The sequence below is a fragment of the Ptiloglossa arizonensis genome, chromosome 10 (assembly GCF_051014685.1).
Source record: "Ptiloglossa arizonensis isolate GNS036 chromosome 10, iyPtiAriz1_principal, whole genome shotgun sequence".
Taxonomy (NCBI): Eukaryota; Metazoa; Arthropoda; class Insecta; order Hymenoptera; family Colletidae; genus Ptiloglossa; species Ptiloglossa arizonensis.
The window spans coordinates 3903085-3917375 of NC_135057.1; the positions used below are offsets into that span (position 1 = coordinate 3903085).

General features: G+C 33.5%; 1 protein-coding gene across 6 annotated transcripts in view; it reads left to right on the forward strand.

Moving 5' to 3' along the window:
- Positions 1 to 14291, forward strand: part of LOC143152191 (G-protein coupled receptor Mth2) — a 72559-nt gene that overhangs the window by 33011 nt on the left and 25257 nt on the right. For all 6 annotated transcript variants that reach the window (XM_076322024.1, XM_076322029.1, XM_076322023.1 and 3 more), the window contains exons 4-7: positions 334 to 613; positions 1510 to 1744; positions 9138 to 9361; positions 10480 to 10558. In XM_076322024.1, coding sequence (XP_076178139.1) covers positions 334 to 613; positions 1510 to 1744; positions 9138 to 9361; positions 10480 to 10558 — 818 coding nt within the window. The remainder of the gene's footprint in view (positions 1 to 333; positions 614 to 1509; positions 1745 to 9137; positions 9362 to 10479; positions 10559 to 14291) is intronic.

Here is a 14291-nt window from a genome sequence, read left to right on the forward strand (position 1 = left end):
TTCATTCTTTACAATTATCCTAACGTGAATTCTCTACGAATCCATTATTTACAATTATCTTAACCGTGAATTCTTTATGAATTCATTCTTTACAATTATCCTAACGTGAATTCTCTACGAATCCATTATTTACAATTATCTTAACCGTGGATTCTCTATGAATCCATTTTTTACAATTATCCTATCCTAATTCTTCAAAATTCTCCTAACTGTGAGTGCTCTATGTATTCCATGCGAATGTAATTCCACGTAATTGTCGATCATTGTGACACAATCTCTACGCTCGTGTTCTTGTGGTACGTCATCTCAAAATCAATGAACAAAAATTTGCAGGTGATGTTACCGTCGTCGGCAACTAAATCCGAGTGGTTCAGTCTGACTGGAGAGAATAGCTGCCTGGAGTTGACGGCGGATTCTTGGACAAAACGGCAACTCGTGCTTCGTGTTTGCAGAAGCTCGGAACTGTGCCAGAACAACAGCTGTATAAGGAAGTGTTGTCCAGAGAATCAAGTTTTCGCCAAGTCGGAATGTACCAAACTCAACACGTCCGATGCTCCGTCGACTTTTTACAATGTGGTTTCGAATCTCACGAACGGAGAATGGAACGACACAGGTTAGTTTCAGGATAAGGGCTTCGGTTCACATTCTGTTAAGTTTAACACTCTAAATGTGTAACCTCTGACTCTATCTGTTCCACTCCATCATACTTCCAGGTTTTGAGCTTCTTTTTCCTATACAACCGCGCACGATTATCTCCCAACCCCACCCCCGTGATAGACTAGTTTCCAAACTTTTAGGAAGACATCCCTCTAGGAAGAATAGAAAATGTCTACGCCTGAGATAAGGTGTAAGTTCAAAGCGATACAAAAAAGGTATCGCTCTCAAACTTGTTGGAACTTGGATGATCGATGTGTCAATAGAAAGAGATGTTTGGTTAGATATGTTAGTAACATTTTGCTGTAAATTTTCTTTCCTCTCGCCCACTTTGGAAAATACTGCTTTAATATGTAAAACATTCAAATCTATACTTCTTTGTGTATTTAAATCTATTTCTTTATTTTGTATTCTTTATATTCTTAATTCTATGGTGTACGCTAGTTGTTGTTATTATTATTATTATTATTATTATTATTATTATATTTTTATTTTGTGTGTTTTTCTTGTAATATATATTTTTGAGGTTAAATACGCTACAAACATTTGCGCAAAGACGCGAAACGAAGAATAAGAAATGAAAATCGATTTAACTTTTGAAAAGTGTATTTTTGGTTCATTTACGACCTACGATATATTTTAAAATAAAGGATGTATCTTCCTTACCTTTTGTAAATCACGTTTATTCAGGCAATCATGAATAGAGATAAACACTTCGTCGATGTTACCAAAATACAAGCCTGAATGATTTATTTGTTAATGTATTTCCACTCGTGTTTTCAACGCGATTCGTGAAACATTCCCAGTTTGTGTTTTAACTAAGCGCGGGCTTGTGTTCGCGATTTTGTTCTTAAGGAAACGGCTTGTTGATTGGATTTCAATGCAAAGGTGCCATTGGCTACAAGCTGCTTAGATACGAAATAAAGAGCATAACGCCAGAAGGATACCTACAACAAACTAACTCTCTTATAAACCGACATAACGGATACTGCCTGGACGTGGTCGATAACAAGACTGACTGGAATTACACCGTAGAAGTTAGGATGTGCTTCCCGATGATAGAAAAAGGAACCGAATACTCGCAAATCAGGTGAGACGATATTTTCTGTATTTTATAATTGAATTTGTTGACTCGAAAAAGCGTTCACCTGTTGCAACGATGCGACGACTAACAATAAATGTCAAGGGACCACTTTTGTTAACCTTAGCGCGTTCTTCGAGTCTTTTTCGATACCATTGCGTTCTCGTAATGTATCGATTTTCTATATTTAAAGTTAGAGTGTTTCGAAACACGTGGGCATAACTTCAGAGGCGAATTCAGCACACTATAATAAGAAACAAGTTTCTAGAAACTCGTACCCGATATGACCCTGTTCCTCGATTATGTCCGCTTTTGTTTGCAAGTAATTCTTATGATAAACTGATCTGTTCCTGCAATTGTTTGTAAATAAAGTTTCTTGTCTTACGTGCGACCTTGCTGTTTGAGAATTGCCAGCGAATTCGAAAAATAACTGGTACATTTGATGTTTAAGATATTTAAAAGTCCTTGTTCAAACCAAAGGTGCCCACATCGAACAATTTTTGCGAAGATAGTTTAATAATTGGTATAACACAGAAACAGTTGTAATTTAGAAACAAGGTCATATCGAACGTAACATGTTTGTATGAACTTTTTTTTTTATTCAGTGTGCTATATTCGTCCATGTGTTTTAGAGCACACTGTAAAAGAGGCGACTGGATGTCTTTACATTTCTCTAATTCCATCAAAACAAGGGTCCCATACATACGGGAAATTTTTATAATTGAACGAGAGAACCCATTAAGGTTAATGAAAAACATAACACACGAAAGGAATTTATGTATTTATAGGATCAAAATTCTCGAATAAATTACATCTAGTGGGATGAAAACTGATACGCTGGAATGGTTCATTACTTTGAAAACTGGCGAGTTATGAATATTTTTACTCGTTTTTATTTACACAAATATGTTTCATTCGCTTCTTTAAGTTTGTTTCGTAACTGGAATTATATTACCAAGCTGATATTAAACAGCAACGTTACATTTTTAGCATCAATCTTCGGCATTAAAGTGGAAAATGCAATCATTTCGTTACCTCTAAATAGTCGTTTGCATATCACACTATAATTATCTTCTCTATTTATTTCTTTTATTTTTACCTATGCCAGCGCTTTACATTCCATTAACTTCCCCTCGCTATTAAAAAGAATACGATACATCCGTTGTGCAGGATTAAAAATTATCTTCGTTAATCCTTGTGCGTCAGCTGTTATTAAAGAATCGTGAATATTTTTAACACATTGAAGAGGGCACATGGCCCTGGAAGCTGTGCATTATTTGAAATAATAATTGCGCGAATACTTTGGAAATTGTGTTGTTATAAGTCTTCAACGCAAAATATTACATATTTTGTAACGAATTATTGAATTTTTTATCGAAGAGTTATAATGTCAACACATTGGTGACGGTATGCTTTGATAAGCATACAGGTCGAATTCTCATGTATTTTTTAAATTATTTAATAAATTATTAATAAAATTCAGAAGAGGGTATAGTATTTAATAAGTCAAATATTTTATTAAAAATCAATGAGCATATTTAAAGATATTTCTAGTAACGTTTTTCAATGCGATATGCTTGAAAACAATTTCCCCGATGGAGAAGTCTGAGCAAAATTTACAAATATATCGTGTGTCGCCTCTCCTTTTGTTTGCAGTACATACACGTAATTTTCCCATGAACGTACAGTCTTGTCACTAACGGTTAAAAACTGAAAGACGCCAATTGACGTCTCTCGTCCTCAATGTGTTAAAGAATGTAATTTCGTCGCGTTATTGCGACAAAGAAACCGTTATTACCAACAATGTCTAAGAATCTTTTCTGAAAAAGTTCAATCAACTATACTACACTCCTCAAAAATTGTATACTTTAATTTTTTTATCAGATCATCTATCCTCAGCAAAAGAAACGTATTCATCAAGAAATTTAAGAACGTTTATATTACAGTTATACGAAACTATTTATCTTGTAATGAATACTTACGCGTTAAATATTTTAATGGGAATAATTTGTACTGATACAAGAATTTATATAAAAATTTAATTATTGTTTTTATCACTTTATAGAAATTTCTACCATTTAAAAACTAAAGGCATAGAAAGTGTAGCTGAGGTAACTAATTACCTTTTTTTCACGTAGTAAACCATTATCCAACAAATCTTTTTGTATTTCATTCTAAGGACAGCGTAAAGAGTAGTCCAGTGTTCGTAGCTCTGCGTGCCTTTGTTGTGACAAAAAATCCCATCAATTATTAGCCGTGCTTTCTATCAAAACGTGGACAAAAGAAGCTAAAAGAAGAACCGTATCCAATTTGAAGCTGTTCGCTTTGCCGCGTCTTCCGCGCGCATCAGTTCCGTGCGTTTGAAACTTTTAAGCCGATGAATGGCCGCCATTTATTGCTCCCGAACCCGTTTGTTTGACTTCGTAAAGTTTAAACAAGTAAAGCCAGTCGAGATTCGAGAGATCCAATAGAAACTCTGGCTGAAACTTTCGCATTCGTCGGTCTTTGTTCTGCAGTATGTGCGTGGTTACGCTGAACGTCAGCGTCTGAGTCATTCTGGATTCTAAATTTCTTTTCGAATTCGCCATATTTATCGTTTCAAAGATTTTTCAATTAATGTTGCATTGACGTCTTTCCTTCAACTCCAATTCAAATCACTCGATAGTCTTTAGGTTCTATCCAATCGAACTGTTGAAAATGATTAGGTAATTTAATATTGCACTTTGAATTGTTCAAAATGATTAGGTAATTTAATATTGCAGTAGTGTCTTTTCTCCAGCTTTAAATCAAATCACTCGATAGTGTCTAGGTAATATCAGTTGAATCGTTTCAATGGTTTTGTAATTAATTTAGTGTCTTTTACAACTCCAATTCAAATCACTCGATAGTCTCTAGGTTCTATCTAATCGAATAGATTGGAAAATCATTCAAAATGATTATGTAATTTAATATTGCAGTAGTGTCTTTTCTCCAGCTCTAATTCAAGTCATTGGATAGTCTCTAGGTAATATCAGTTGAATCGTTCCAATGGTTTTGTAATTAATGTCACATTAACATCTTTTTTGCAGCTCCAATTCAAATCACTCGATAGTCTTTAGGTTCTGTCCAATCGAACTGTTCAAAATGATTAGATAATTTAATATTGCAGTAGTGTCTTTTCTCCAGCTCTAATTCAAATCATTGGATAGTCTCTAGGTAATACCAATTGAATCGTTCAAATGGTTTTGTAATTAATGTTGCATTAGCGTCTTTTATGCAACTCCAATTCAAATCACTCGATAGTCTTTAGGTTCTATCCAATTGAACTGTTCAAAATGATTAGGTAATTTAATATTGCAGTAGTGTCTTTTCTCCAGCTCTAAATCACATCACTCGATAGTCTCGAGGTTTCCCAATCAGTAGAATTGTTTAGATAATTATCTAATTACATTATTTGTAACTAATATGATATTATTGTCTTTTTTCCTACTCTGATGCAAGTCACTATCAACTGAATATTCGTGAAACCGTAAATATGGAAAATGGCTCCAGTTTTTGATGTTGGCCAAGCATCGTTCTAAATCAGTACCTTTCGCGTTAGATTCATTACTTAGAAAAGATCATAAACTAGGATTCTTGAACAGTTGGGCACCACATGTGCATAGATGAAACAATATATCATTTTAACTTTAAATTATCGCAAACTGATTTCCAGTAAACCTACGATATAGAAGACTCACAGAAACCTTCTCTTCCCATATAATAAACAGGATGTCACTAGTCAATATTTCTTATTTACCAATTGTTGATTTACCTATATTCATATCGTAGAGCAGCCAATATAAGAATACATATATTAACATCAGAAACAAATTTGTTCGAACAGAATACCTCCAACGCAATAATATCAAGTATATCTTACAAAACACACCGATTCATTATTGATAATTGTACATGGTTCTGTTTCGTAAATATAATCAGTTTGTTTTCTTACAAAGTTCTTGCGTTCGCCATCATACATCTTTAGTTTGCGTTATATCAATAGTTTGTTGCAATTAGCAAAATCGAGTACGCGTCGTATTGCGATTCTTCGTTGCAACAGATAACACGATTTGATGATTGGAATTAAATTAAAAATAGTTCATTGTGAAAAATATAAAGAAATTTATTATACTTATATACGATTTAGGATTGAAATTTTCTGAATTTGAAACCATTTGTTACCTTTAAAAATTGAATTTTGTTGGTGATCGATAAGGCAATGCAACAATTTTCAAAGGTGACTGTATATTGTACTAGTTCTGTGTCAGTAAAATATAAAAAAAGAGCAAAATTTATCATTATTATTTTCATTATTATTAATGATAATAAACGCATCTATCATCATAGCTTTTGAAACATACTTATTATCTTTTAATTGTTGGATGCAATTACGAGTAATTTCATTAGTTCGAACAATTATTTATCTCGCTTCAGAGATCGTGAAACTGATATTGTTGTTACAATAAATATCGAAACTAAAATATTTCGAAATTGCATTGTGCCTGTTTCTTGATGATGAAAGGAGTAATAACTTTCTTTTTATTTATTGACTTAATTCACGATTAATAAGAATATTGTTATTCATAGTTTAAGAAAAAAATATAGCAAGAAGAAACGCTAGAAACTGATAAAACGTGTTCATATGAAAAATATGATTGTTGCTTTTCTCAACACATAGAGTTGTTCGAATAATCATGGACGGTACTATGTATTGTATCTGTATCAATGCCAAATGGCCAAGTTGTTTGCCAGTGATGCGGACAATATGCAGACTCGTGTATCTTCAAATAGAAGAATAAATAACAATGGCACAAGTCCATCCGTCTGATGAATGTAAAATGGGCCATTGACCGAGACAAGTCATAACGAAGTGGTTTCATATTCGTTCCTATATTCATATTTTATAGTACACATTTTGTTTACGATTATTTCCTATGAATTTTTAAGCTGTACGCATGCAGCTTCGATGCAATTGACCATTTTGATTTTACGATTCAAAGCTATTGTTCGAGTCTTTACGTTTACGAACCAGAACTTTTCATTTCTAATATGAATAGTAATGCTTGGCGTTTTGTAACTAAATAAATTATATTTTATCAATTTGACGTAGGTCTTCCTCTTTTTTATTAATAGTCATTTGGTAAAACAATTTTCTAACGCAACGTCTTAATTCGACGAATTCAAAGTATAACAATGTAATTATATTAACATTGGTGATATAAATTGGTAGAAATTGAATCTCATTTCATATATTTTTAGGGTCACATTCTAAATTGCATTATACGGAATTTTATTATTCCTTAATATTCTCACATACTTGTTACACTGCTTCACTTCTTAAACTAATTTGATAAAAAAAATAGATAATAGTGGGAGGTTCTATTTGAACAACTTTTAATGGAAGACACGTAAAGCTTTATGTTTAATTTTTCTTTCAATCTCTTCCTCCTTTCTGGAAAATGATTTTTGTAACGTAAAAGACTCTCGTGAAGAAACTTTTTCGTTCTAATACGAATGTCTTTCACGGTTAATAGTGATCTTGAAATATCTTTGCTTCGCTTTCGAATCAATCTCCATGGTCCTTATTACGGAAATTAGTCAGATCGAGTCAGTCGTATGGACGGGGCCACAGAATTTCCTTAATTTCGGCATAAATAAAGATCAACCGATGTTAATGGGGTTGTTAATGCCGGGAGGACATAGCAATAGTCAGAATGAGTCGATTTATATTCGGAGTCCGTGATAATGAGAATACTTACGTCCAGACACGATTCCTTTTGTAGCGAGGACGTTTCTTAGTGCACGCGGCTACTTAGCAACGACGAGATAAAGTTCATTTTGCCAGGGGAAATTTCGCGTTCCTAACGTTCTCCGTGGAAGTCGAAGTAATTCGTTTTATCAGGGCCGCGGCTCCTTCTTCAAAACCACGTAAGTACGCTCAACACTCGACGCCGAGATTTATTAGAGAAGCGTGAAATAACGTTGGAGGTCTGCCTCAATTAGCGAGCCGCAATGAGCGATGGACTAAATGAACCTGTATAACGAATATTGCAGCATTTTCTGTTTTGTTCTGACGGTGAATAATGTTTTTTCAATAAAACGTTACATCTTAAAATGATACGCGTCCAACTAGGGATTCTCCTTCATTAAATTACAATACTTTGGCAAAATTATTCTCATTGATGTATCCGATATCGTTCAACTATGGTAATGAATCCTGTGTTATTATTAAGCACATTATTTTACACATATGCAATATATGGTAATGTTTTGTACAATACGAAATAATTAGAGAGAGGATTGTGTAAGTATTTAAATTACTTTCTCGATGTTAAGTATAGATAAATAATTTGTTCGTTGACTGATATTTTAGAAAAAATATTCGTTTATTGTCTTTTCGTATGATTGTAAATTGTAATATTCTATGATACTTCTTGCTCGAAGTATAAGATTTTGGACACTAATAAATTTAAGTACACATGAAAAATGTGTTTATTTTAACTATTCATTCTGATTTCAATTCTTGTTCTCAATACGTGGAATTATTCCAATAATTGTGAACAATATTTTAGGTTTAAACATTTTGAAGACACGTTCTAGACTTTTTCACCTATTTGTGATCAACGATGAACGGCAAACTGGGTCAGTTTGGTATAAATAATTGCGTCAAGTTTCATTGAATCGTAATTTCGTCTAAATCTATTCTAAAAATATCTTGAGAGACGATAGGCACATATTATTTAAGATGGCTTCAATTTCCTTTGTATATGACTAGCAATAACTTAGAAAGAAGGATACCATTTTTAAAATTAGGTGTCACTGATTGACGCAAAGAAAACATATTATCGCGTGATGGCAGAAATAGAAATCAATTTGTTAAAGTTGGAACAAATTCTTTTAATATGTTATAATATTTTAAAAGTTTCTTGGTTCATCTTCAAATTTGAATATGTTGCGGATAAAATATTTGTATACGAACTAAAACACTATATGTAACAAATTCGGAATATTTCTATTTTTTAATTGCCTCGAGAAGATGAAAAGGACAGAAAACCTATTTCTAATCAAACTCGGGTTATTTTCATAATTTTGGAAATGTTGCATTTTATTTCTTACTTTTGAAGTAATAAAGATCATACTGAAAAATTGTTTTATATATAAAAATAGTATGTTATTACACAAGTTACATTAGAAAGAATATAAAAAATATTAATTGTAAAAAACGTAGTTGTACAGAATCTCGTTATATTCATGTTTGTGTGTAACTTAAGGGATACAAAGAAATGAGAAAAATGTTTCTATTTAGCGCACGAGACAGTGCACATTAAATAGGAGCTAATGAAGTCGCATTAAATGAGTGTTTCTCTTTTACTGATTTCAGATACGTAGTTAACAGCGTCCTAGAGGGAATAAGTTGCGTCTTTTTATTCTTAACGTTGTTGGTGTACATTTGCCTACCTGCCCTCCAAAATCTGCACGGAAAAACCTTAATGTGCCACGCTGCAAGTTTCCTAGTATCTTACATTTGTCTTGCCATAATCCCGTGGGTGACACCGACCCGGAGCATCCACAGCACCAATGAAACTGTATTTTGCGCGACACTGGGTATATTATTGTTTCATTACTGTACACTCTTTGCAACTAATTAAAACTGCCCACTGCACAAGTCTTTCAGAGTCATTCTTTTTATTTCGGACAAAGAAGTTGCAAGATTAAAAGTAATTCCAGATTAAAAGTACAAATAGATTAGCCGCATTATTTATTAATGAAACGAAATGGATTTATACCAGATCGGTGGTATAAATCAGTAGCTAAACTCTACTTTATGCAATGAGCTATTGTAACTATTTACATTCTTTGCAACTATAAATATATAACGTAGACAGTGCATCGTTTTAAATTGCATGTGATTATACACAAACGAATCATTTTCACGAGTTATTCTTGGACTTTTCATCTTTAAAACATCGCGTTATACTTCAACTCAGCATTGAAACGAAAATTTTCAAACTCGAGACACTAAATTGTTTACATTTGGCTATAAATGTCTTTTCTTCTTATTAGGATTGATAACTTCCTAATGATTGATAACTTCGTTTAAAAATACTGCCAAAGATTTTATATTATTCAAGCTTTGTCTCCGTTTCATTGTTACCTTATATATATATTGTATATTATTTTCTATTATTGTTTTATTCTTATATTTTTGGATTAAGTTAGGTTTTATAATACAAGCTGCACCTGGTCTTTTATGTATATATGTATTCAGGTACTCTCACGTATGCGTAATAAAGTCAGTTAATAAAAATAACAACTCGATTAAAACAACAGTTTAGTTAAAGTACTTTTGTCAATACGCTTGCAAATATTTCGATTCCACTTGTACAAAATTGTAGAATTTAAAGTTACATGAATTTTAATGTCATTTTCTACCATTTCTTTTTATCAACATCTGTTTTTCCATTAAAAAATTCTTTACACTTCAGTGGAAAATGATAGTCATCGAGAAAAATTCTTTTTTAACGTCGTTTTATAGTCAAGCTTGATAATAATAGAAAATCGTTTGGTTTAAAATTGATTAAAATACTCAAAATTATTTCACCAATATCCGAAGAAAACATGTGCATTTTTTTAAATCAAATCTGACTCGACATCATTAACACCCACGATTGCAATTCAAATTCTCTGAGCAGTGTACAAAACCATCGTGTTTTTGATTTCAGGTTACGTCATGTTCTTTTCTCTGCTGTCATCTTTCTCTTGGCTGAATGTTATGTGCTTCGATATATGGCGGACATTCGGGTAAGTTATTTTTAACGATTAAAATTTTCTATCCACCGGAAGACGTTCGAGTGTCGCGTATTTCTATTCTTCCTCGAACTGCATCTTCCCTAACTCTCAAACTTACATTTGCTAAATTGTCGCGAAAGAAAGTTTATCGTAAAGTGAACTAAAGGGAAGCAGCAAGGTAGTCTATTCTAAATTGAGCGAAATAGAAAGGAAATTGGATATAAAGTGACTTAAGTACACGGTGACTAATGCAAAAAAAGTCGATTCTATCAATGAGGGACGAGATCAAGGAGGATCTTCATCTAAAAGTTTTCGAAGAATTATGCGGAAAGTACTTTACACGGTGCAATTTTTCAGGTGTCGTCGGCGTAATAGATTACCAGGATGATGGAGCTTCTAAGAATATATACTTGCCAAACTTAATTTATTCTCCTATAGAGCCTCGCGACTTGTACGGAGTCTTCTTTTAAAATTCTTTCGATCGAATACTAAGAAAGATATTTAATAGAAGCAAAGTAATTATTTCCTTCTTTTAATAATCAAATTATTAGAGAAATTTAGAGAAATTAATATTAGAAATTAATATTAGCTTAGGAGAAATTTGGCAGAAATTAATATTTAAATCACGAAATTTGTAACTATACTTTGAAATGAAACTTTTGGCGGTTTAGGGTTAAATAACTGTTAAATTTTCATAAGTTTCTTCTAAAGTATACAATTTAATTGGCTTTGCAATGATCGTTTGTTGAAATTACCACAAATTTTGCCATTTTTATACGACTCTTTTTTCTAACTTATCGTGGTTTCGAACCATATTTTATTCATGTTATTTACATTATACTGTTGTAAGAACAGTTTCTTTGACATTCATTGGGCACGCAAATAAATATTGTTATCGTGAATGGACAAAAGTTGCTACATTGTGAGAGTTATATATATATATATAAATTGCAATGCAATTGTTTAATAATTATGTTTCAATTAATCATACCATGAACTATTTCACGACAATGTCTCTCTTAATAGTGAAAATTGCAAACGACATAAAAGGAAAGTCCATTGTGGGTCACCGCTAACCCACGCGACACGAAACGTGTAATGGAAAACGGGAAACCGAACCGCAGTCTCGTAGTTCTCTGTTTAAACTTTAACGATACAGTCGGATCAAAATCAATCGTTCGTTCAATTCTACTGCGATTCACAGTGAAGGAAACGATCTTGAGCAATCGATTAAATTTCATTCGATTATAGTGCGAGTTTATGATTTATTGACAGCAGAAACTTCTAGTTCGTCGAGTTTACTATAAATCTCTTTATGGATGCAGACACATATTTCATATGCGTACGTTTCGTACGTAAATATATATTTAGTTTATAATACCGTAACGTGGAAGTAACCGCAAAGTATACGAATAAATATTGATAGATAAATTATCTAACGATTCAAAACGGTAACATTGTCACCAGATTGATAGATGTCTTGCTAATGTTAGTTCTTTCTTTATTTTAGAAAAAATCATTCGCTCCTGAAGAGGTTAACAGGAGTTTTTCTACGTGAAAATAGCTAAATCGAATGTACATTATTTTTTATTCCTAAAGAAATTTTCGTTCGCTTCAAAATAATACAATTTGAAATTTACAATACGGCGAATCTAACACAAAACATTCATGTAATGACCAATTTATTTTCCTTGTTACCATTTTTTAAAACCGTTAATTTTCCACACATTGTTTCCATAAATTCAGCAATTCCCCTCCATTCTACAACGCAAAATTGAAAATTTCTACCACATTCGAGAATCATTTTACCGAAATTGTTTTCAAGTGCAACTCAACCTTTAAGTGCTGCGCTTGAGTTAATTCGAAGTAACAATATTATTCCGGCCACTCGAGCTACAAAAAAAAAAAAAAAAAAAAAAAAAATAAAAGAACCGTAAAAATAAACTTTAGCCCGCGTAATGATTCTCCACTTGTTCGTTAAATCGTTAGGTACATTCAATGCTACAATTCGTGAAAAGTAAATTGTGAAATTAATTCGCTGAAAGTAGTTCTTCTGTTGCCGATTAATTCGACAATGAGAAAGTTAAGCGGGTCGTCCAAGAAAGTGCGCGCAAATTATATAAAAAAATAGGGAACCACTTCGCGAAACGAATCCACGCCGCGGTCCGTAACACACGTCGAAAAGTTAATCAATTTATTCGGAATAGACGCGCGTAATACTTTGGGAGCGGCTTTACGACGAATTTCTAACGAATTCTGTTTCAACCGCGAGGGAATTAGAGGCCCCCCTACACTCTCGTCTGTAATTTGAGAGATACGCGAACTTTCGCCCTCCGCTTGCTAATTCCGGCGTATCGTCGTTCCCCGCGCCAACAACAATAATCCCGGGCTGGTTCTCCACGCGGGGCTCTGATATGTTTACCGAGATTCAATTTCCAAATTACACGGGAGCGCTGTTAAAACTACGATAAAGTGTCAACGGGAACGGGTTACACGTTCCGAGTGTGACGTTTAACGTAAACTTTGTAATCGACATCGGTGAATTCACGGTTTCGACGGGGGTACGGACGCACGTGCGCGTTCCTCGTAACATCTGCAACACGTGAACATCATGGACGGCCATGGTTTTTCATTTTTCCCGTTTCCCCTTTCGTTTTTTCTCGGTCCGCTCGTAATCTCGATCGAGTAACGAGTGTCGAGTTCCTGATTCGATTCCACGTTTCGCGGTCGCCGGAAGATACAAAAACGACCAATGGTGAAATTTTATTACCAACGGGAACACAACCATGAGTCCTCCACTATCTTTCTCTACTTTTTTTTTCCCGTTGCATCGAATACGTTCGGTTTTTGAGTTTATTAACCCTTTCGGACAGCCGTGAGCGCTGTCTCGATTTGTAGCACTGAATTTTGAGAATTCTTCGGGATATTATGTTAGGTCAATTTTAATCAATTGTTAATCAAAATTTATATTTCATATCATTCGGTGCGATTGATACGTTGTTTAAAGAATCGTATCGAATTATTGGGTCGTTCGGAAAGACATTTCGTTTTCTTTGGTGAAAATGAAACACGACTTTTTTAGAGTATATAAACATTTTATTCAATTATATATTCTCCATTTTGGAAAACGAAATGATTTTCCAAACAACCCGATAGTTGAAGAATCAATGTAAGGTTTCTTGTAATAAATATGTACAGTGGTGAGAACGGTTCCGAAACTTTTATCGAGGTAAAAATCCAGATTCTTAACGAGGAGTTTTTTTGTACATGCGTGGTAAACGAATGTTTTTCACTCAAAGCGTCGACTAAACTACGAGTCATCTCAAGTATTCGGTTAGGAATTTTAAGGTTAAAAGCCATGGCGGGGTTTTAACCTACATAGAATCTCCCAAAGAGGTCTCGAAACACGATAAAGAAACGTTGAAATTTTACACGATGAACAAATTGCTCGAAACAGACAAACAGAGATCGCTTTCTATTATCGTCGTGTTTTAACACTTACAAGACCAACGAAAAATTTTATCTCATTTATGAACAAAATTTTTACAGCGTTAAACTCAATTATTCCGCTAGCTTAGACATTTTGCCTTCTTTCTTTCGGTGTGCTTCACATTTAAGAAAGAGATAGGGTTTCAGATCAGTGTCTGTGCTTTCTTCCTTTTACCTTAATAGATTCTTCCATTCGACTATACATCCAAGATCTTTGAATGAAAAGTGTCCCGAATATATGTAATTCGTGCTTTTA